We start from the raw sequence: 23,873 nt of genomic DNA, 5'->3' as shown, positions 1-23,873 counted from the left end.
CAAGAAGATGAATCCCTGCAGTCACGAAAGCTTTAAATCGAAAATTAAAAATCTTTGTTCAATGTTAAGCCAAAAGTCGCTGCGAGGATGACCGGAGTTCGCGTGATGGTTTGTGCACCTTGACGACATCAGCGAGGTTTTGTGGTTAATTTGTGGCAAGCCCTTTGTGTGTGATGAGTGCGACCTTACAATGTATTCGTTCAACAACCAGAAGTCAATGCAGCTCACCGAGCACTGGACGGACATGGTCAGACGTGGTTGCTTCTACGCTTAAATAACCCACACGTCCTGCACAGCGTGGGGAGGCCCCTCATCCAGCAGTGGAATGACACAGGTCTCTACGTGTACATAACCATATACGTGTACACTCGAAGGGAGATAACTTGGGAATGCAGCTAGGGGTATACAAATGAAGCGAACCGGCTAGGCAGCCCATTATTGGGTTCTATAATTTATTATGGGCTTCAACTGCACAGAGATATGTGCGCAATGAACGCGAGCGCGCATACACAAGGGCACGCGCGCACACACGCACGCATTGCGCGAATACTCGCGTACAGCCACATGCTCACTTATTAGCGCACATGCACGGCATGCAAAATTATGCGTGACATTTGTAAAAAAGTAAGATTCTCAGCACTGTATTTAGTTGATAATCTTGCGCCTGCAATCTATCTATACAAATATGAGCAGAATTCCATTTTGTCCCCATGTACAAAAATAAATAAGTTTGGGTCCAACAGCCAATTGGTTTTCCAAAGCAATATTATCAAGTAACTCTATTGATCTTGAATACCGATATGCTGATGGTCTGAAACATATTTTTGTTTGTATGTGCAGCTATAGAACGGAATTGTGCTTATATTTGCATTTTACCCACAGTCCTCCACGGTAACGCATGATGAGTTTGTCGCATGGAACCAGGCATGGGAAGTGGCACTGCTTGATTGCGTGGTTGGTATTTAGTGCTACGGGTGTTTGTTTAAATTTTAGTGAGAGTTGCCTTTGTTTAATTCATTATATATATAATTATCACTGTTTACATGTGCACGGTGAACATTTGACAAATGCAGCCATTAGTGGAACTTAGCTCACCCAAATCAGCCATCTGGCAGGCCCAATGTTCAACCGTAAAAAAAGTGACATTTACAAGAGAATGTTTTGACACATAATTGACTAATTAGTGATACAATGTGTGTAATTGCCTGCATTTAAATACTGGAAGGTATATTGCTTGGCAGTCTAATAAACTAATCTGTTATTATTATTGGGGCGCAACATTTTAAATGTGGACAGGTTGGCGTGAAATTGGAATTTAACTCAAACACACCGCACCTCACGTTTTGCAAGGTACATGCCCCTTGCACGTTAATTGCAAACATTAGTATTCATCAGCAGCACTGCTTGCACAGCGCCCACTCGGCAAAAGAAGAAACTTGGATACATCAGCAACATTACTTTGAGATATATATATATATTTTTTTAAGTGCAAAATACCACCAAACTTGTAAGTTCCTCTATGAGACCTCCTTTACCAGTGGCAAAATATAGTAGTAGGTTTTTACCCTTTAAACTGATACAAAACTCACCCCTTTATACAAGGCATCATGTTTGCAATAACCGCAACACAAGCAGTCAAATTTCAAACAAAAAGAAACAACTCTGATAATGGTAATGATATGCACTGTCCTTGAAGTTGATTGGTCCACACCCGAGACAGCTTTCCTTAGAGCCTAGTCTCCATTGGAGTTGGACCAGATGACGTCAAAAGGGTAAAAACCTACTACTATATTTTGCCACTGGTAAAGGAGGTCTCATAGTGTAAATGCTTACCCCGAGCTCTCAATACTCTTATAGTGCGCTGTTTTTGAGTTGTACGCCTTTTGGTGTCATCTGGTCCAACACCAATGGAGACTAGGCTCTAAGGAAAGCTGTCTCGGGTGTGGACCAATCAACTCCAAAGACAGTGCATATCATTACCATTATCAGAGTTGTTTCTTTTTGTTTGCATTTTGACTGCTTGTGTTGCGGTTATTGCAAACATGATGCCTTGTATAAAGGTGTCAGTTTTGTACCAGTTTAAAGGGTAAAAACCTACTACTTGTAAGTTCCTGCTATTTGTACGAGTTTGATGGTTAAAATCCTACGCCTGCCTTGGAATTTTGAGGGCACACTATCAACAAAGGTCTATACGCAAAGCTGGATGTGAAAGATGTGTAAGCAAGAGTAGAGTCGACAATTATTGCGGAAGAGCACACAATTCTAAACCCTACATGTAACCACTGATTTACTTTGCCTCAAAGCAGAATAATTTTCCCAAACAGTTTCTCCATTTAAATGATCACCTGTGTACACAAAGCCGGGTTCTCAAAGCCAGGTCACAAAGCCCACAAATAATGTGCTCCAACCTCGGCTAAACTGCTGCCTGGCAGTGACTGGCATGATTCTGATAGCTGTGCGAATGAATGTTTAATCGGAAAATCATTACAGGGGCCTGCACCCCGTGTCCGCGGCGCAAGGCTGGGTTGCACCGCGCATCTCCCGGCTGCTGCCGAGGTAGGCCAGTCTTTGTAACCGGGGCTTAATTTGGCCGTGACAGACACACAATTGCCTACTCCAGCGAGCGAGTGCCAAGGGATCATTACCGTCAGTGAGCAAGCGGTGAAGAGGAGGGCTCAATCAAGCAGCCCTCGGCGCGCAAGCCAAGCGGACTGTGCGCGCTCTGAGCATCCATGCGCAGGCATGAGTCCACGAGCAGCAGCCTGCAGCCGGAACCTTTACTGGTCTCGTCGGCACCGTTATATTGTTTTCTTTCTCCGTCATAAACGCGAAGCGGCAGTGCTGCGCAGTGGTCAGCGCGCACCGTGTGTCCTCTGATCTTTGCAACCCGAGTCGGATTCCCTGCCGCGGGCAAAGGAAACCCCATTTTTTTCTGTTTCTAGGAATGATGTGGACATGATCCGGACGCAAGGTCTTCTGGCAACAAATCCGTCTTCCTTTCCATAATCCTCAGTGTAATGCAGAAAGCATTACAATGTAGATACAAACAAATTATATTATTATGATGCGGCTTTAGCAGCGAAAGCCTCGCTGAGTGTCACCAATTGTTTTAAAGACCTGACAAGTTTTTTCAGTAGGGGGCGATGTTGCTAAGCGTAATCCCAATTGAGTAATTGCAGCAGATTTTTTTTTAAACATTGGGATGTTTCGCCAATACCAGTTGCATTGTATGTTTTTTTTAGCTAATAATAGAAAATCGGAGTAGAATATAAACATTTTGGCTCATACAATTGTACAAATTTTTTTTTGGGGGGGGGGGGGGTAGTTAGCACATTTTGGCTTTCATCCAGCAGTGGATTGGCAAAGGGCTGTAAATTATAATTATAAAATTACTAAGATCTTCACAAAATCAAAAGCCGCATGGGGACACTGGCGAGGCACGTGGTGTGTCCCCCTCGGCTGGAAACGGCGTTGTGTAGTGACACCGGGCACGACGATGTGTCTGCAAAATTAGAATGCGCCACAAAACTCCTCCTTGAAGAGCGCCAGGCTTGGCTTTGAAACCGAACGAGTTGCAACGCACAGCGGCATTCATTTCTGTGCAAGAAGCCTCGGTGCCCTCTCAGCTGGACTGCAAGAGAGACTGTGGGGGCGATTCGAGCTCAAACATAGAACCATGACACTGACACACACACACACTCCGGTTATCCTCGCAGCGGCTTTTGGCTAGCCATCGAACAAAGATGGTCAGATGCGCTTCAGCGGCCGTCTGGAACGCTCTTGCTTTGATATTAGGAAGCCAATGGAGCTATGCAATTTTTTATTTCGATTAAAAACGTATTTCTTTAGAACTGCGTTTTGTGTTTAGTTTATTGTCCTTCCCCCACACTTCTGATTAGCAAGGTTGGCTACGTACAGTGCAATATAATTTCAACATAAATACGTACTTACATTGGTCGGTACTCTACGGGCGATGAGAGTTTTGAGTTTGGAGGTGAATGCGTCATAGCTCTAAGCAAACGAGCCTTTTTTAAATCACATGATCAGCTCTGTAGCAGTTAAGTCACCATCGAGCCAATAGGTTTTTTGTTTTAATCAAAACCCGGGCAGTTCCCCCAACGATGACGGTGGAGCATCGGGACCGGAATCAAAGTGGAAAGGAGCGTGGGACTAATTTGACTGGAAACGGAGTGAGGGCAGAGCCCTTCGCTTATTTTGGGCATTTTTCGCAAGAACGAAAAGCCACGGTGAGTTCGGCCTCGCTGCGAGTTGTTTGGCTCAGTGATGACGTCATCTTGCGTCCTATTTAAGAGCAGAAGCAGCAAGATCTCTTCACAATTCTGGCTAAATCGCCCGATGATGCTGGATTTAATAACTAGTGAAACATCACGGTACTCCAATTGTAAATGTTGTGGATTTACTCTCCAACACACTGATGGGCTGAAGCAGTAATTAACTGTGACGTTTTGTTTACGTGACGAACATTACTAGTTGGCCGAGTTGGGTGACTGTGGGTTAAGTACACATTTAAACCAATTATGAATCGGCTTCACTGCTGAGCAACCGACTTGGAACCCAAAATACACAGCGAACTCTACGGTAACGTATATCACGTTTGTAATGAACCTGTAAAAATCCTAATTACTCCCAATACATTTACACGTTTCAATTAATGTCTTTTTGCATACGTGTAATACTATATATGGCATATATATGGTAGATATATGCACATAAATAATGAAATAATGCATTCATTTACTGCCGAAACAAGCCAGTAAGTGTGTTTGTTCTCTCCGACTCGCTGTAACCAAACGCGAAGCGGACGTATGTAAAGATGACGATTTAATTGTTACAAAGCAACGGGGGGAATGGAAAAAAACCCGTCAGATTTTTCACACGATTTTGATCATTATAAGTTCGCAGATGCTGCCCAGTGTTTGTTGCTGCGCCGTACAAAGAAGTCGCGCAACCGCCGAGTGGCTTTTAACAAGTCCCACAGGATCATTTATTCTGGGGTTGTACTAACGAGAGACTTCAACCCACGTGGGGGATGAAAGGGGAGGTGCGGGGCGGAGGGGTTGCGGGGCAGGGAGGGGTGGAAGTTGGTGAGAGGGGAGGCGGGTTCCAGAGGCGGCAACACAGGAGTCGCAAAACCCTTCGGCCATTGGCACCTCGCCTGTGCTGCCAGCTTCACTCCGTGCCCGCCTCTAGGGCGCCGCTGAGGCGAGATGTTGCCTCCCTAGGCTGATACGTAGGAGGAGGTCGTGGGTTCGATCCCGACCCTGATGATGCCTGTATATTTGGAGTTTGACTGATCTCTCTCCCCGTGGTGGTTGCGTGGATCTTTCCTCGAGTTCCTCCCGTTTTTCCCCTACACGTTTGGAAACATGCGTTTAGATTACAGTGTTTGGCTGCTACTATAAATTCCCACGTATGAGAAGCCACTTGAATGATCTACGATGATGTGTGGCCAGGTCAACTGAGTTGAGTTTCTTTGAATCCCATTACCATGGTCCCTTTATATTTAAACGATTTAAAAAAATGTTTTACCTGGTACTGCGCACTGAGCTATGTCGCTCTTATTCAGAGAAAAACCTGGCCACAAATGACAGCTCAACGAAGTGGCTTACCATCGTGTGCAAATGTATAGCAGCCAAATTGTCTAAACACGTGACCGTGATTCTAAATGTGGAGGGAAAAACCAGAGGACCAGGAGAAAAATCCACGCGACCATTGCGAGAGAGCAAGATAACGCAAGCTTCAAATATACAGCAGCAGGCGTCAGGGTCGGGATCGAACCCATGACCTCCTGTATACCAGGCGAGGTAGGTCACATCTCGCGACCGTGGCGCCTACGAACAATCGCCGCAAATGGCATAGCCGCCCACAGCCACCCACAGCCGCAGCACGCAAGCAAAATCTCCACTCCTTGTTTTTTGGGTCACCATGCCAACCCATCGCGATTGTTACTGTTAATGAGCCATCCGGCTCTGCCATTAACGTCACTGCCTTCCATTCAGCCCACTCATTTGACCATCCTCTGGCTGTGTGCGTGTGCATGTGTGTGTGCATGTGCGCGCATGTCAGCAAGAAAGAGAGCCTCAAGCAAGCGACCACTTGGAATACGTAGGAATAAAGAGACACACGGGCAATGAATGAGGAACACACAGAAAGAGAGACGGGAGAGGAGCACATTCAGACTGGCAGACAGGGCGACAGAGAGTCAGAGGGACAGAGAGAGGCAATGAAGGACGTAGAAAAGCAACAACAACGAAATTTGACTCACCGATGACTTTCACGAAATATGCATCAGATTCAAAAGAATTGTGCAGCGCATAGAGAGACAGGTCCCCTCCCATCACCAGCACGTCCAAGATGCCCTGCAACAACACAAGCCACGAATATCAACACAAATTCACTGCCGCGCCCAGTCCTGCAAAGGACACATAACACAGGCACGGGCTTCACTTTGCTCACACCCCCAACTCATGCACATCCAAGTCACGAAACAAATCTTTATTTTTTCAATTGCAAGAAGGCATCTGGTTACCCTCACGGTAGACACAATTTCCACGCGTGTGTGTGGGTGTGCGCATGTTTGGGATGGTGGCGTAGTGGTGAGCGCACAACGCAAGAAATGTGACAACCTGCATTCGATTCCTGCTTACGGCCTAATATTGGTGACGAAAATCTGAACCTCCCCAAGGTCATCTCAGCCTCAAATGAGCACCTGGCTGCAGTGTGTAAACAAATCATCACTGGGGAGACTAAGACAGGCCACACACCCCCTAGTGTGCCGTGTTGGTCTTCATAGGTGCTCGCTAACAACTAACTTGCCCTAAAAGTCTCCAAAAGGCTGTACAGAGGATCTTTGTCTCATGCAGTATGAACACGTGTGCCTGTGTGTGTGCTTTGTATACTGGTGTTTGCACGAAGAATGCATGCAAGTGGGCACATGCAAAAATGTATACACAAGCACGGCCCTGCATTGATGTTTGTGCCTGTGTGTTTGTGTGTGTTCACGTGCATATGTTTGTGCTGCTACACATAATTGTTCGGTATGACGTGGTATATCAGACTTGCTCCTGGACTGAGGTATAGGCTGACATGTGACAAGATCAGATATCTGAACATCGACATAGCAAATAGGTCACTGGGTAAAAATAAAAAATGCAAACTGCTTAGGGATGGGGATACGCTATATTGCTCTTTAAAGTAAAAAAAATACATGAGCTTCACAATGCATTACCGCTTGTGATTTTTTTTTTAAACATCGACCAACAACACACACGTCCTTAGGACATCACCGTCCATTCTTACGGCCGTCCCTCCCGCCCTCCAGCCAGCAAAACTTATATATAATATAGTACGACAGGGAATTGCAGGTTAACCACACACCAACACTGCATTGGGTGTAGACAGCTAATTAATTGGGGTGGATTTGTGCTGGAGGGACATGCGTCGCCGTACGCGCCTGCACGAACCGGCGAATGCCCGCGAGCGCTCGTGCGCGTGTGTGTGTGTGCGGGCATTTGCCACCACACGCGATGGAATTCTCGCAAGCCCGAGTCGAGGAAGCCCCACGAGTGGTGGGCGATGCGCTACGCAACACACAGCGACAGCAAACCCGGAGACATTTCATTCACCTCCCCCGCTCCCCCGCTTCACCCCTCCCACCACCCGCGCGCTCTCTACCGGGCAACCGATTTGCACGGTGGACCTGCTCAAGATTAGGTGGAAAAGCCTCAACGGTGAAGCTAAGCGGGCGGAACTGCACCGGTCGCAATGGTGATGGAGTTCCAGTGACAGGCGCACCAAGCGGCAGTAAATAAAAAGGAATTCGAGCCCGCAAATAGGGCAAGATTAGAGGTCTTGCAAATGCTGCCAGCGACCTGGGTCAGTGGGCGGATTAGAATAATGTAGACGTGTCCCGTTCGCGTCGGCGACGCCTCGCGCGTGCGAGCGTGATGGAGCTTCCTCACTCTTCGGCCAATGTTTTCCACCGGTCTGTGTCGCGGAGGCGTGCAAGTAGGAGAGCGATGGCAGACAGCTCGTGCAAGTCCCTCCCGCAGCCACAATAACGTTGCAGGATTTAAGAAACGTCGTGAGAATTTTATTGTTTTATTTGTATTATTTGATCATTTCCCTTCGACGCGACTTTACCGAAAGAACCAAGAATAGGATTTAAGAAGTTAAATTAATAACATACAACCTTACGAGCATTTTTATTATTAAACACCGTGAGCACACGACGAGCATTGGACCTTGCTGGGAACGCGTAAGCAAGGAAACAGATGGATGTTAATCTGCTTGTTGTTTTTGTAAACAATTACCTTTAATTAGCGTTAAACATTTCTGTGAATGCTTAGTTCACTAGTGTTCGTTCATGTGGATGCATCTCACTCGTTTATTACGTTTTCATGGACCGTTCTCGCAGGCTTAAAAGCTTGAGGAAGACACTCAGGGTACCCGGCTGAAAAAAAACCTTGAATGCTCCGAAAGGGATCTGCGTACACCGTCTGGATTACCTACCTGCCTGCCTGGACGTTCGTTTCAACTTTTAAACCCCTTTCATGCATTGCGTCTACTGTAGCGGGCTCCTATTAGATATATATATGACTGCTATTATAAATCGAAAAAATATTCAAGGAGGGCGGGGTGTCCTTTGACTCTCACAATCGCATTATACAAAGAAAAAAACCCGGTGTTTTTTGCTCTTAATAATTTATGCACGAGAAGATAAAAATTACTCTTCACTGACTAAAGTAAGGGAAAAAAATATATAAAAACATCTACAGTTTCCCATGACAGATTGCAGGTGAAACACATGTTTATTTTCTGCACCATGCAGAATGCATGTGTGACCAATCCATCCCACGTGCATCACGATGGAATAGATGCTCGCGCTTGTGTACATCTGCCAATAGATGTTTGCTCGCATGCGTTCACGTGTTCACGTGATGCTCTATATCTGAGCGGTTGTTTACATGTCTATGTGCGCGTGAGTTAATGTGCATGTAGCGTGCATGTTTGTGGAGCCGCGGTGCAGTGGTTATTGTACTGCGCTACAAATCCGCAAACCTGAGTTCGATGTCTGGCCACGGAATTCCTGGAAAAAATCAGTGACGAATATCTGAACCTGCTCTGGGCCTCCCCTATGTCAGCTTAGCCATGAACAAAGTACTTACGGTAGTGCATTGTGTAAGCATCATCATCAATGGAGCCACAGTGATGATATTTACATCATCGTGTGCTGTGCCGGCCTATATAGGTGCTCGCTAACAGCACTTGCCCCAACAGTCTGTCACAGGCTATACAAGGAATCTTTGTCTGTTCTTGTGTGTGCGTGCTTGTGTGTGATACAGGACCTAATTAGGTGGCAGTAGGCGTTAATGTCCCAGCTTGGCGACGAAAGCAAAAAAAACATTTGACGTACCGCCCTGATTTTTGGAATGTGCTCACGCGCTCAGTACCTCGCCGTGATGTAAATTCTAGACAGAGCCGGCCGCACAGAGTTTTAATCAATAATAACATTTCCAATATAGCGTCGACGTCCAATATAACATCCGCGCGAGCTCTCGCCCGCTCTTAAATAAGGGTTTTTGATTATAATATCATCAGCACCGCCGTGTCAAGCATGCCAATGTAACAACCAGAGACGTTAAAAGTACGGCTTTAAACCAGGTAACGCACACAATGCGGCGTCGTCTGTTCATAATCAACGTTTTTGGGTTTAGATCGCGTTATTTATAAATGTGTCGTAACCCTCCACCACCCGACACGGCCAATCAGTAAAAAAGTGGATGCAATTACCAGCGAAACGTCGTACTCAAATTGTAAATGTTGTGGTTTCGCGCTTCAACACACCCGTGGGCTAAAGCAGTGAACTAATTTGTCTTTTGTCAACGTGACACTTTTTTACTGATTGGCCGTGTCGGGTGGTGGAGGGTTACGACACATTTATAAATAACGCGATCTAAACCCAAAAACGTTGATTATGAATAATATTGGTCGCGAAAGCCTATGTGTTAAACTGGCGTCGTCTATGTTTAACATTTCCTTTCAGGTGATATCTCAGTAATACACTTCAATTGCCACACGTGAATTCAGTCAGCTCTGTCCCTCGGGGTCAGGGGCAGGGGCGGGGGGCATGGGGGCCCACACAAAATTCATGTTGGTCATTTATTTCTTGGAGATTTAACACTGCCCGGTGTCTGCCCTGCTGCTTAAAACCCCGCAACGATCTGCGGGAGGTCGCCGGCCCAGAGATAGTTCTCGCACGAGGCAAATTTCCATCCAATTTTCCCAAACATCCATCAATTGATCTGTGCCCGAGTCTAATTCCGAGCTGGCCTTGGTGGTTAACCGTCAATGGGTCTCCCCTTTGTTGGGAATCTCATCAGCTCTGCCATGAGACTTACTCGGCAGCATCGTGCGTGGCACTCTCGTTTTCTAGCCGCAACGAATGGCGCCGACTTCCGGTCTAAATTTCAATTGATTTCTAACGAGGCCCTTTTTATTTATCCGCAATAATCCCCGCCGAGCTACATGGTACGTTCTGCCACGGATATTTGGCGGGTTCTTCGTTGAGTATTTTTTTTGGTTGCCACAGAGTCATTATTTCCAGACATTCAATGTCTCCGCGGAGATTTCTTTTTGGCCTTTAGTCTGTCCCGGAATGCCCCTGATTGCTTTTTTGAGTGAGGGCACTTGACATCGAGATACGATGACACCAAAAAAGGCTTACGCTTGCAAAAAAAAAACGACCATGCGATCTCTCCGTATGAAGGGAAAGCCTTTAACTTTTGTTTTCTTAACTGCCCAGGTGCATTGCATCGATCACTTGTCTGCCACGCGGCACAGGGGTTTTAAATTCAGACTCTGCACACGGTTTGTGCCGTCGCCATGTACACTTTGCCAACCGCCGAGGCTCCTCGACCGCGGCGAACGCATGGCTAATGGAATAAATTACACACAATCCTCGAATAAGTGGCCAATCACGTTGATATACAGCATTCCCCATGATAGGCAATTTTCAGTCGCTGCAATAAACGCCTATTTTATGTAACCCCTGTTGTTGTTGTTGTTTTTTTGCCTTAACCTTGTCAACTAGTGTCCAGCCATTGACATTGGGAATGCTTTTAATCCTGATCTCTGGACTGCTGTTAACGATCATGATGGCAATGGCACTGAATGCAATGCTGTTGCTGGAGCTGCTGACGACGACGACGTATGCTGAACTTAATTCGCACCGCACGGTAGCCATCCGTGCTCATCGACGGCGGCACTGTGTACGCCGGACCCATTCTGCCCGTTGTCGCGGCCTGCGCTCAACGAACCCCGATTCACAGCAACCGCTTGCGCCAAAAGCTGTCGCCGCTCGCCAGAACGAAAATCGAACGGGCGCCTGCACGCGCGAAGATGCCGAGATGTTCGGGGCAGAAATCACGTGCGAGGCAGGCGAGCGCCCGCGCAGGTGTGGCGCGCATAGCGGCTCGTGCGCCGCAAAAAAAAACTTCGGCACGTGGAAATTTTCACCGAGTGTGAAAGGGCTGCGCGAGCGGAAAATGTGTCCGCGCCTCACTCCTCCGCGGCAACAGCGGTCCCCCGTTTCCATGGGAACACGGCTCCTTGAGCAGACGGGTCCTGCTGTGACAGTGGCACAGCAGTCGACATTATCCCAGAGCCCCCGTCGTGTCATTCGCCACCTCTACCTCGCCCCACGCGTGCGTCGCATCGCCCCACGTGTGCGTCGCATCGCCCCACGTGTGCGTCACAACACCCACACGTGCATCGCACCGCATTTGTGCCGCACAGCACGTGTGCGTCACACCACTCCACGTGTGCGCTGCGCAAGAGCCTGCACGGCCGCATCTGTCGTGCGTGTGTGTGCGAGTGTTTGCGTATGTGAGTGCGCCACGCGCACATTTTTTTTGCTTTAGCTAAGTTATTTTCTTATTTCCAACAGTGTGCTACAATCGCATACACCGAGTAGCCCTATTCCATCACCCGATAGCTTCCTCAGGAGCAGAAGAGAGAGACACATGCTGACAGAGCAAAGCCCCAGCATGAGACGCTACAGGGACAACACCGACCAACTGACACTTGCACCTGCGTACGAGAGAGTTCTGTAGCTGTGTAGGAGGCGGAACCTTTCTCTGTGTCTCTGGTGAAATGTTTTGTCTTTTATCTGCATTGGCCACAACCACCAGCAAGGAGGGTTGACAGCTCAAAAAATGTTCTTGGGCCATTCGAGTAAGGCTTGGATAATGTTCCAATCCTTCACGAGCCATACGACTATGCTAGGCTCAGTCACAACCCTCTCTGTTCGCTGAACCCAGGATGTTGAATGAGCTGGCTCAGTATCTGATGAGGGAGATTAGCTGCCTGAAACCACCAATGTAAAAATAAAGAATTAACGCGGTGGTATTAAAAGACAACACACCGAGTTCGTCATTAGTGTTTAGCCTCTTGAGCTTTTGAGCCTGGGCACAGCAACTGTGATAATAAAACAAAATATAAACATTGCCTTATACAGGAAACCGATACAATGCGACAGGATAACGTTGCAGGTACATCTGACGTACCTTGCATGGTGGAACTGAGAGCACGTTTATTTATGGACTTAGTTATTTTTAAGGGAATCGGTGTTTATTTTTAAACACGGCTTCAGACATTGTCCAGCACTATAAATAGTTAAGGAAGGCAGTGCCATGTCAATGATTTCACCCCTACAGGAAATAATCAAAAGTTGGGTACAACCAGTTTACAGGGATAGATAATACATGCTTTGTTCCCAATATCGAATTGTAAAGCACATCATCAAGCTGAAGCTGAAAGACCACAGCACTCCACCAACCAGTGTCTCACACAACGTGCCATGGAACACGACGCTCTCAAACGCAGCGTCTCAACTCACGATATCGGCAGCAATTGGGACGATATGATCAGCCGTTGGCGTGCCGGGCATAACGCAAGAGAGGATAATGGATCGCCGCCGATCGATGCTTGCGGGGAGAGAGTCTAAAAGCTGCACGCGCAAAGGCTTTGCGAGTTGTGTGGAAGGCCACTGTCACATTGCATCGAGTGCAATTTGCGTCTCGAGCGGGAACAGTTCGAGATAAAACCAGCTGGCAGATGCATGCGGAGGGGGCGGATGTACGCGCACACAATGGCGGAGTCAGGAATTTCAGGTAGGGGGGCAACCCCTCCAGCAATGAAAAATTATAGTTTCAATTTAAAGCTTTTGTGACTGCAGGGATTCATCTTCTTGGTTCTTTCGGTAAAGTCACGTAGAAAAAAAAAAAAACATTATTTTATTATGTTTTATTTTTATTATTTTATTATTTCCCTTCTACTTGACTTTACCGAAAGAACCAAGAAGATGATAGTTGTTAGTAAGTAAGGACTTGTCCCTTGCTTTTTATTCGACGTGTGTGCGGCGATAGCGCAGCCATCGATCGAGGGTCGAATTCGAACCGCGTTGTGTGATCGGCATCGCGCTCGCTGAAGATATGCCTTCAGGGAAGTCGTGGATTGTATACGCAACTGCGCACAATTCTGTGAGTCACTTATAACCGTTTTGCCGTTACTTATTGCCAATAATGGACTCAGATTATTGTCCTATCATCTCATAGAGTCCCTGGCACGTAATAATATGCTACACAGTGGCAATGGGGGTCACAAAATGCCGATTTATTACTAATAAACCCCAATGATCCGATCGAAATCTCTAATTTCGATCAGATCATTGGGGGGGGCACGTGCCACCCCACCCCTACCGGCTCCGCCTGTGCACGCACAAGGTGAAAATACATCCGTGGCAACTTGCGAGCCTATTAGGAATGCACAAACATGAAGGAAAACTAATATCCCATATAGCCTCATAGAATACCAGTGCAAGTATCGTTAGCAAGCCCCCTAATGAGGCAGGCATAGCCAATGAGGGAGGTGGTGACACGGACAAGTGAAGTCTCTCCAGTCTTAAATTTCGATTTAAAGCTTTCGTGACTGCAGGGATTCATCTTCTTGGTTCTTTAGGTAAAGTCACGTAGAATGGAAGTAATAAAATAATAAAAATAAAACATAATAAAATAATTATCACGACGTTTCGGCCACAACGCAAGCAGCCGTCCTCAGGTGAAGAACAGGTCTGTCGACAGAAACGTCGTGAGAATTATTTTATTTATTATATTCTACGTGACGTTACCGAAAGAACCAAGAAGATGAATCCCTGCAGTCACGAAAGCTTTAAATCGAAATTGTGTTCAGGTTGTACCGCTTGTTGTTCGGCAACGATTTACGACTTCTCTCACCCGTGGTTCAGGAAGGAGCTACAAAGGACGTGGAGCGAAATGTTGGACATCGTGCGGAAGAACACGTGGTACAGCCCGAAACCACATTACAGCACAAATGTGAAACCCTACGCAGCAGTCAAACCAGAGGCTGTATTTAAGGTAGGTCATGGGGTGGGGGAGAGACTCGGGACAGGTTACGATAACAACACTGGCTGGAATCAAACTTGGGTCACTGGGATCATCTCTGTTTGTACGCGCACACGCACGGACGTGTAAACAAGATCCGAAGGAAGCACACAAATAACACAGATGAATGAGGAAGCACGTAAGACATAACCGTGCATAGGCTGACCGATGCTAAACATTTACTCTGCCATAATACAAACACAATCATAATAATGATAGCGGTAGATTTAAATACATTAAGTTTGTGTATTTTATAGAACAAATACGTACACGGATCACACGCACAAAAAAACACATTAACGGAGAAGAGACGCACACTTGCCACATGCACTCTTCTTTTCTTCCCCAAATGCTGTCAGTGAGATTAAACAAACCAGATGCTGTTGTGGCGTAGCTAAGAGCAGCACAGAGCAGTCAAATTACTGAAGCCAGACACACCGCAGCCGATTCCATTCCTGGGCAAAGTGGACATGTGCCAGGAATCCCAACTTAATTTCATTAGTTAAATAAAACTGTGTTCCTCTTCTCCCTTGCATACATTAAAATCATCAACATCAGTCATGCAGACCTCCCTCAGCCATTCATTTTAATCAAGGGGGTGGGAGGGGGGAGTCAGCTTTACCATATTTCACCACGCTGGTCGGTGCGACTCGGGGACTTCGAGGACTGGTTCAGACCTCGCTCAAGAATCAAACTCGGGTTTTTGCGGGTTCATAGCGCAGCGCGCCGACCATGTTTTTTTTGGTATCATTTCCTGAAAGCGTTGGGCAGAAGTAGAACATTGAGATGATGCGAACCCGTCGAACCGCCGAAGCCGTTTGGCAGGCCGACGTGCAAGTAAACAAGGCATCGAGATCTCCCTTTGCATGAGAGATCTGTGGTCTCCATGAGCTATTTCCCGATGGTTCTTAGTCATCAGCACTGAGGTGGGAGACCGGGGGCAAGGGAGGTTGACAAAAGACATCTGTCCGAATCCATCCCCGTGTGTTTTTTGAGCGAACGTTTAATCAAAGCATTGTTAGTCATTCCAGATGATCGAATAGCAAAATACTTGTAAAAAGGGACGCTAATGTAATTTATTATGGTACAAAGCCTTTTTTCGACATTCAAACCACAATGCGTGTCTCGTGAGCGTAATAGTTCAATGCTATTGTAACTGCGAGCAAGTGCAATACTATTACTGTCCCATTACGGAGGTTTGAAATGTGTTGCCCATTCCATTTACATGAATAAAATATTTTTTTTATTAAAATTACCAGCATAAGCTGGCACACCTTTCCACCACACAGCTCTGTCACACGAAAAAAAACATATAGGCGTGGGCCATATTAACATCACATGCTAATTTAAGTAAGTGCTATTTGTTTGGCAGCTTTACAGAAAGCCCAGGGGGCGCATACAATCATTTGACAGACCCGAAACAGCCCCTGCCACCGTCTCGGAAGAAAACCACATGTTGCTAGCGTGACACGACTTTTAATTTAATTCCAGCAGACTTCAGGGGGAATGCACGGTTGGGAACAAGCTCCTCTGCTTAGTATTCATGGGGGGGGGGAGGGGGGGGGGCTTGTGGGAGTAATTCTATCTACAATCCATTCCCAATGTGGTGATTTTTTTTCTTTTTCTGCCTCCATTTCCAAAACGGGGCAGTCGTTCTATTTACCGAAAGGGTTTTCATTTCGATGGGAAGCGAGCGGGCTGCACGAGACTGACCGCCGTCGGCTTCTTTCTGATGAAGGTCGCGGACGAGAGTGACCAACACCATCCACACCTTGACCTTGCTCCTCCCAAACCCAATCAGACGCATTAAACGGTAAAATGGTGCCACTATCTCGCGGGCAGCGGGGAGCGCCGTTGCCGCTGTTTGCCAGCGCCCTTCCTCCTTGACGAACCTAGCAATGGCCGCGTTCGATTCCCGCCCACGGATGTAGCTAACCAGTCCTGGTCATCCGCTAGGTTGACTCGGCCTCAAGTGAGTCCTTTGGTACAGTGTGTAAACATCGGCATTGGTGACCAGGGGTAGTGAGCTCCACCTCATCGTGTGCCTTAATAGGTGCTCGCTAACAGAATGCACCCCAACAGGTCTATACAGTCAGTTCTGCTATAACGTGCCTTGTTTTCATAACGTGAATTGGATATAACGCGATGAATGTATTAGGGAAGACATTTTTTTTAAACGCGGATGCGAATTGGATATAATGCGATTGAGTGAACAAATCTACATTGCGCGAGTAGGAATAAGCATATTCTTGGTTCTTTCGGTAAAGTCACGTAGAATAGAAATAATAAAATAATATTAATAAAACATAATAAAATAATTCTCACGACGTTTCGGCCACAACGCAAGCAGCCGTCTTCAGGTGAAGAACAGGTCTGTCGGCTGCTTGCGTTGTGGCCAAAACGTCGTGAGAATTATTTTATTATGTTTTATTTTTATTATTTTATTATTTCCCTTCTACGTGACTTTACCGAAAGAACCAAGAAGATGAATCCCTGCAGTCACGAAAGCTTTAAATCGAAATTTAGGAATAAGCAGTTTCTACGGCTGCCTCGGCGTAGCATGACACAAGGCATTGGGATGCTGCTGGATGCTGCGAGATGCTACCCACGTGCCTCAGTCTTTGTTCAGCCTGCGTAAGCATCTCATGTGTTATCGCGCGCTGCGCTTTACCCTACATTACATATTATTTATAACGTGATTTATAATAATGCAACTACCACGTTATAGGAGAACACGACTGCAATACGCTATAAGGGGGGATCTGTGTGTTCTCGTGTGTACACACAAAGAACAAATGAAGAAATAACAAGTACTCTGCAATATTACCCCGTTCGGTCGTGTGCGATGACAGGTTGTTAGAAATTGACAGCCGAAGCCGGCCTGAGCTTTAGTTCATCTCAGCACAGAAAATGATTACGAGGTGTTGGCCGCACAGTTCCCTGGCGCACCCTCACAGCCTAAAGAGGGGGTTCGCTAGATACCAGGGGAGGAAGGGTTCAACCCTGCCTCCTTCACACCCCCACATATCCCACAAACCATCCCCAACCCCCCCTCCCCCCGGCCAATTTAATGAATAGTCGCGGTTCAGGGTCATGATTCAATTCAATAATTAATAGCACAGGTACATCTAACATCGACGCACACCTCGCGTGGCTTTCAGGGTCGCGTTAACCCATATCATACAACGTATACAAAAGAAATAGATAAATTCTTGCACACGTGATTTGGTGCATGGGCCGTGAATTTAATAAATTATATATAAACTTGATAAGCGATTTATTGTTAAACCGTGACTGGATGGACTATCACACAAAGCTAAAGACCTGCGGCCTTGTGTGTACAGAAACCTTGCGTTTGAGCATGTTGTGTATGGGCAACGATGACACAAGTGCTTGCAAACACAAAGATACCCCGTATAGCCCACAGAGATTTTTGGGGAAAGTGCTGTTTGTCTCCCTAGTGCAGACGTTTATATACCAAAGCAGGCATTGATTTAAGAGCCAGTTTATGGAGCGGAGGTCCAAAACCAGTTCAGATATTGCTCGTCATTGATATTAGCTGTGGATAATAAAAGTATTCTTGGTTCTTTCGGGAAAGTCACGTAGAAGGGAAACAATAAAATAAAAAATATATAAAACAATAAAATTCTCACGACGTTTCGACTGCAACACAAGCAATCATCATCAGGTGTGAAATCCACAGCAAGCATTTATTTTTTAAAAATTTCTTGCTGTGGATTTCACACCTGATGATGATTGCTTGTGTTGCAGTGGAATTTATTTTTTCAATTTTTTTTGCTGTGGATTTCACACCTGATGATGATTGCTTGTGTTGCAGTCGAAACGTCGTGATAATTTTATTGTTTTATATTTTTATTATTTTATTGTTTCCCTTCTACGTGACTTTACCGAAAGAACCAAGAATATGAATCCCTGCAGTCACGAAAGCTTTAAATCAAGATAATAAAAGTGCTTTGGGTTAGATCGCTTAAATATAAATGTGTCGTTAACCCGCCATCACCCGACACAGCCAACCAGTAAGGTTTGTCACTTGGCACGTTTTGCTTACGTGACAAACCTTACTGGTTGGCTGTGTCGGGTGATGGCGGGTTAACGACACATTTATACTCACGCGTTCTAACCCAAAAAAAACCTTTATTACGAATAATATTGGTCGCGAAAACCTACTACGTGTCAAACTGATATGAGCTGTGGCTAAGAATCGACCTGATGACGGAGACTTGTGTTGCCTCCGAAACGTCGTGATTTTTTATTATTATTACTTATATTAATTTTTATTTCATTTTTTACCTACGTGACTTTACCGAAAAAACTATGAGTATGAATCCTTGCAGTCACGAAAGCTTCAAATCTAGAGCTAAGAAGCGACCTCAGTCCACTGGGTGTGTAGCTGGTTAGGCCAACGCCAACCCACACAAATTTACGCGCACAGCCGCACACCCCTGCAATGCACCCTGTGGTGCGAATACAGACTCACACACACTGATAAATAGCAAATCACATTTTAGACATTTGACCGATTGGTCTAAATTAGGCATCACTTTTTGGCACTCTATCACCTCTCCTGTGAAGGTTTCCTGGCTTGTGTGAGAGGTTGGGATCTTGCCCTGGGATGTCACTCGGTGGACTAATTGCTGATACTGGTGTGAGCAGCTAAGCGCTAGACCCTTGTCTGTTTATACCTTTTGTTTTCTTACCATATCTTGATTTGTTAATTAATTAAAAATTTCTGAGGGTTGCATTTACTTAATAATTGCTATCGATAGGATTAAGCCGTGAATATGATTCTGCATATAATTATTGTACAGCGTTGTGAAATGCAATTATAGCATGAATAACCCGATGTAAAACTTAAATTATTAAAATAATTGTTATCGTAAAGGTTGAAGATCGTGGCGGCATGGGCGTTGGGGCAGTGGCTAGCTCGGCCGATTACTGAGGGTATTCTCTGTGTCCGTGTGCCTTCAAACCTGTGTGCATCTCCAAGTGACAGTTATCTGAACTGCTCCTGGGCCTCCCCTAGGCCGACTCAGCCTCAAATGAGTACCTGGTGCGGTGTGTAAAACATCGCCACTGGGGAGACAAAAGCGGCCGGGCGTGGTGCTGGTCACCCACTCCCTTGTGTCGGCCTTCATAGGTGCTCGCAAACAGGACTTTCCCTAACAGTATGTTATCACTATAGGGGGGATCTTTGTTTTTGTGTGTCTATGTCTGTGCGTGTGCGTACGTGCGTGTGTGCGTGCGTGTGTGTGGGGAGCGGTACAGTAGCGGTTAGCGCGCTGCGCTATGAACCTAGTGACCCGGGTTTGATTCCTGCTCACGGCCAACACCAGTGACGATTATCTGAACCGGTCCTGGGCTTCCCCTAGGTCGACTCAGCCTGAAATTAGTACCTGGTGTGGTGTGTAAACATCGCCACTGGGGAGACAAAGGCGGTCGGGCGTGGTGTTGGCCACCCACCCCATCGTGTACCGTTTCAGCCTTCATAGGTGCTCGCTAACAGCTCTTGCCCCTACAGTCTGTTAAGGCTATATGGGGGATTTTTGCTTTTGTGTGTCTATGACTGCGCGTGTGCGTACGTGCGTGCGCGTGTGCGTACGTGCGTGTGCGTGCGTGCATGTGTGCGTGTGTGCGTGTGTGCACTCACGTCTTCGTAAAGGTCGAAGAACGTGGCGACCAAGGCGTTGGGCAGCCGGGTCAGCTCAGGAAGGTCCCACAGGGGCTGCAGCATCCGTCCTGCGGCGCTGCAGCTGGGCTCCGTGCAGGGCACGTTCTCCAGCAGAAACGCGGTCCGTGAGCTGCAGTACATTGCACGTGCGGAGGCACGAGCGGACACAAGCGCAAGACACAACAAAGATCCCTCGAATAAATTTCGATTTAAAGCTTTCGTGACTGCAGGGATTCATCGTATTGGTTCTTTTGGTAAAGTCACGTAGAAGGGAAATAATAAAATAATAAAAATAAAACGTAATAAAATATTTTACAAAAATAAAACATAATAAACGATTTTATTAAAAAATATTTTATCATGTTTTCTTTTTATTATTGTATTATTTCCCTTCTACGTGACTTTACCGAAAGAACCAAGAAGATGAATCCCTCAAATAGCCATACGCAACACTGCTGCCAGTGAGCGAGTAGGAAAACCGCCTTTGCTTTCCGAGCGTCGATGCTTACACGCTGCACCGGGTACTCGTTTGAGAATGATTGAGGACTGGTTCAGTTGTCACTCGCCGCTGATGTTGGCCCGTGCTCAGGAATCGTTGGGGTCTCCGGGTTTCGTTGCGCAGTGGCAGATGCAACAACTCCGCTCCTCCCCATCACAAATGCAAAGAATACCCCGTGTAGCCTCCATAGATCATTGGGGGAAGTGCTTTCACCAACCACCGGTTAATGTGCACAGTGCTGATATTTACACACTGCACCAGGAACTCGTATATGGCCGGAGGACAGGTTTAAATAACACACGTCACTGAAACTATCCTTGGCTGTGAATCGACTTCAGGTCACCAGATTCGGACACTGCGGTTATCCCCGACTGCGATAACCATCACTGCCCAAAAAAGACACACACACAGGCACACAAAATACCATCCTGTTTGACCATTCAAAAGTACCGTAGGCAAGCACCCATTAAGAACCGCATGGCATCCTGTACATGGGAGAATAAGTGCAAGGAACTATTTACAGTCTAATATGAAGGCTTTTGCGGCCATAAATATAAACGTGAGATCGCATAAATATTTATGTGGCTGTCACCTGATGAGGATGGTTGTAATTACCGGTGAAATGTCGAATTCGAATTGTAAACGTTGGGGGTTTACTCTCCAACACACCGGTGTGCTGTACAAGTAACGAATCGGCACGTTCTGTTTACGTGACAACTCTTACTAAGTGGCTGTGTCGGGTGGTGGCGGGTTTAACGACACATTTATATTTACGCGATCTAATCCCAAAAAAACCTCTATTACGTTTCGATTTAAAGCTTTCGTGACTGCAGGGATTCATCTTCTTGGTTCTTTCGGTAAAGTCACGTAGAAGGGAAGTAATAAAATAATAAAAATAAAACACAATAAAATAATTCTCACGACGTTTCGGCCACAACGCAAGCAGCCGTCCTCAGGTGAAAACCAGGTCCGTCGAAGCGACAGAGTCTGAAGTACGGTTGCTTGCGTTGTGGCCGAAACGTCGTGAGAATTATTTTATTGTGTTTTATTTTTATTATTTTATTACTTCCCTTCTACGTGACTTTACCGAAAGAACCAAGAAGATGAACCTCTATTACGGATAACAATTACAAGTAACAATTACTTCTCAAGTATTGGCGCTGGATAAGCTGCACAATAACCTTACTCTGTGGACAGTAGAGAGTGGTACCGGTGTAAACATCTCTAGGCACAGACATAAAAATTGCCACCTTTGTGCATCCCTGAGATATAAAACCAGCTTGCTTTGCTCGCGCACAAAAGGCACGCAAGCTCGCAGAGCCACACGTGCATGATTGAGTGATGTGCTAGCGCATGCACAGAAACGCAACAAGTACTTTCTTCTCCAGACGACGAAATCACCTTTTTCCCATGTAATTGCATTCAAAGGTTGAGGGTGCGTTTCGTTCACCGGTGTGTGTGTGTGTATTTGTGTGAGACCAAATTTGGTTAACTTTATTGACTCTGGGCACAGAATTTTGATGCGTCTTATTTTCCAGAGCATTTTATAACCCGGAGAATATGGTACGACAAGGGTGGGCAGTGTCTTCCTTTACTGAAGGCCCAAAAAGGAAGTTTCAAATGCCTTTGGCAGGCAACCCACACGTTAACGCACACCTTAAGAGTGAGACAGATTTGACCATGTTGAGTGACCTACATAGAGACCCCATATACGTGCACATAGACCACCTTTAATCTCATACACGACATCAAATGACTTTTATACTTATAAATTTACATAGAGACGCAGAAGTGAGTTACAAAAGCTAGGCTTTTAAAATTTTCCAAGGATTTTGCACAATTTCCCAATGAGTCTTGCAATGTTGCTGGAAAATAAATGATTACATGTTTTGTAGAAATATGGCTTAATCACATTTGATGTTTTGCCTATGAACACATTTTTTTAAATGAACTTAAAAAAAAAACGTCATTATGACCAGAGGCAAATCACTTCAAAGTTCTCCCCCATTTATCAAAGCTCTGTATGTTTTTGGAATGTGATTTAATTTTACCTTCATATTAAAGTCAGCTCTTATTGTTTAGATTTTTAGTGGAAGTAAATTCACAGTCCGCTTGCTCAGCATCAATGGAATTTAAAAAAAGATCATACACGGACATATGCAAGCAAATAAAATATGCCTCGTATAGCTTTTGACAGACTTGAAGGAAGTGCTGTTAGTGAGCACCAATGCGCATCAAGACGGTACCCTTAAATACACCACGCCCGGCCACCTTTGTCTCCCCAGTGCTGATGTTTACACACTGCACCAATTATACGCTTTATTAAAGGCTGAGTCAACCGAGGAGAGGTCCAGGATTGGTTCAGATATTCGCCACTTCTTCTTGGTTCTTTCAGTAAAGTCACGTAGAATGGAAATAATAAAATAATAAAATAAAACATAATAAAATAATTCTCACGACGTTTCGGTCACAACGCAAGCAGCCGTCCTCAGGTGAAGACCATTCTACGTGACTTTACCGAAAGAACCAAGAAGATGAATCCCTGCAGTCACGAAAGCTTTAAATCGAAAAAGATTCGCCACTTGTTATTTGATTGTGTAGCGCACTAACTGCTATGCTACCATTCTCCTACTTATACATGCATATACTGGACTATATTATACAAAGATCCCCCGTATAGCCTTAACAGACTGTAGGGGCAAGTGCTGTTAGCGAGCACCTATGAAGGCCGGCACGGCACACGAGGGGGTGGGCGGCCAACACCACGCCGGGCCGCCTTTGTCTCCCTAGCGGCGATGTTTACACATCGCACCAGGTACTCATTTGAGGCTGAGTAGACCTAGGGGAGGCCCAGGACCGGTTCAGATAATCCGTCACTGGTCTTTGCCATGAGCGGGAATCGAACCCGGGTCGCCAGGTTCGTAGTGCAGCATGCTAACCGCTACTATATTACACACACACACACGCATAAGTGCACTGAGAATAAATGACTCTGCATGACGTATTACCATAACCTTTCCCTAGGCAAATATTACAATTGGAATGAGTGCCCAAAGTGCACAAAAGATAAAGTAATAAATGTTTTTGTCATTTGATCTCGGCATACTTAATCAAGACCGTATACATTTATATTTTCACAAATGCAGCCAATATAATGAAAAACAACTTAAGAATGCTAGCGCGTTTAAACACAGCAAAAGCG

At 45.8% G+C, this 23,873-nt stretch overlaps 1 protein-coding gene across 1 annotated transcript in view; it reads right to left on the bottom strand.

The window, feature by feature from the left end:
* ITFG1 (integrin alpha FG-GAP repeat containing 1) overlaps positions 1-23,873 on the bottom strand; it is a 183,083-nt gene that overhangs the window by 63,705 nt on the left and 95,505 nt on the right. The window contains exons 11-12 of the mRNA XM_078868563.1: positions 20,152-20,302; positions 6,287-6,380 (exon numbers count right to left, since the gene is read on the bottom strand). Coding sequence (XP_078724689.1) covers positions 6,287-6,380; positions 20,152-20,302 — 245 coding nt within the window. The remainder of the gene's footprint in view (positions 1-6,286; positions 6,381-20,151; positions 20,303-23,873) is intronic.

The sequence above is a fragment of the Lampetra fluviatilis genome, chromosome 26 (genome assembly GCF_964198595.1).
Source record: "Lampetra fluviatilis chromosome 26, kcLamFluv1.1, whole genome shotgun sequence".
Taxonomy (NCBI): Eukaryota; Metazoa; Chordata; class Hyperoartia; order Petromyzontiformes; family Petromyzontidae; genus Lampetra; species Lampetra fluviatilis.
This window is presented reverse-complemented; position numbering and strand designations above follow the sequence as displayed.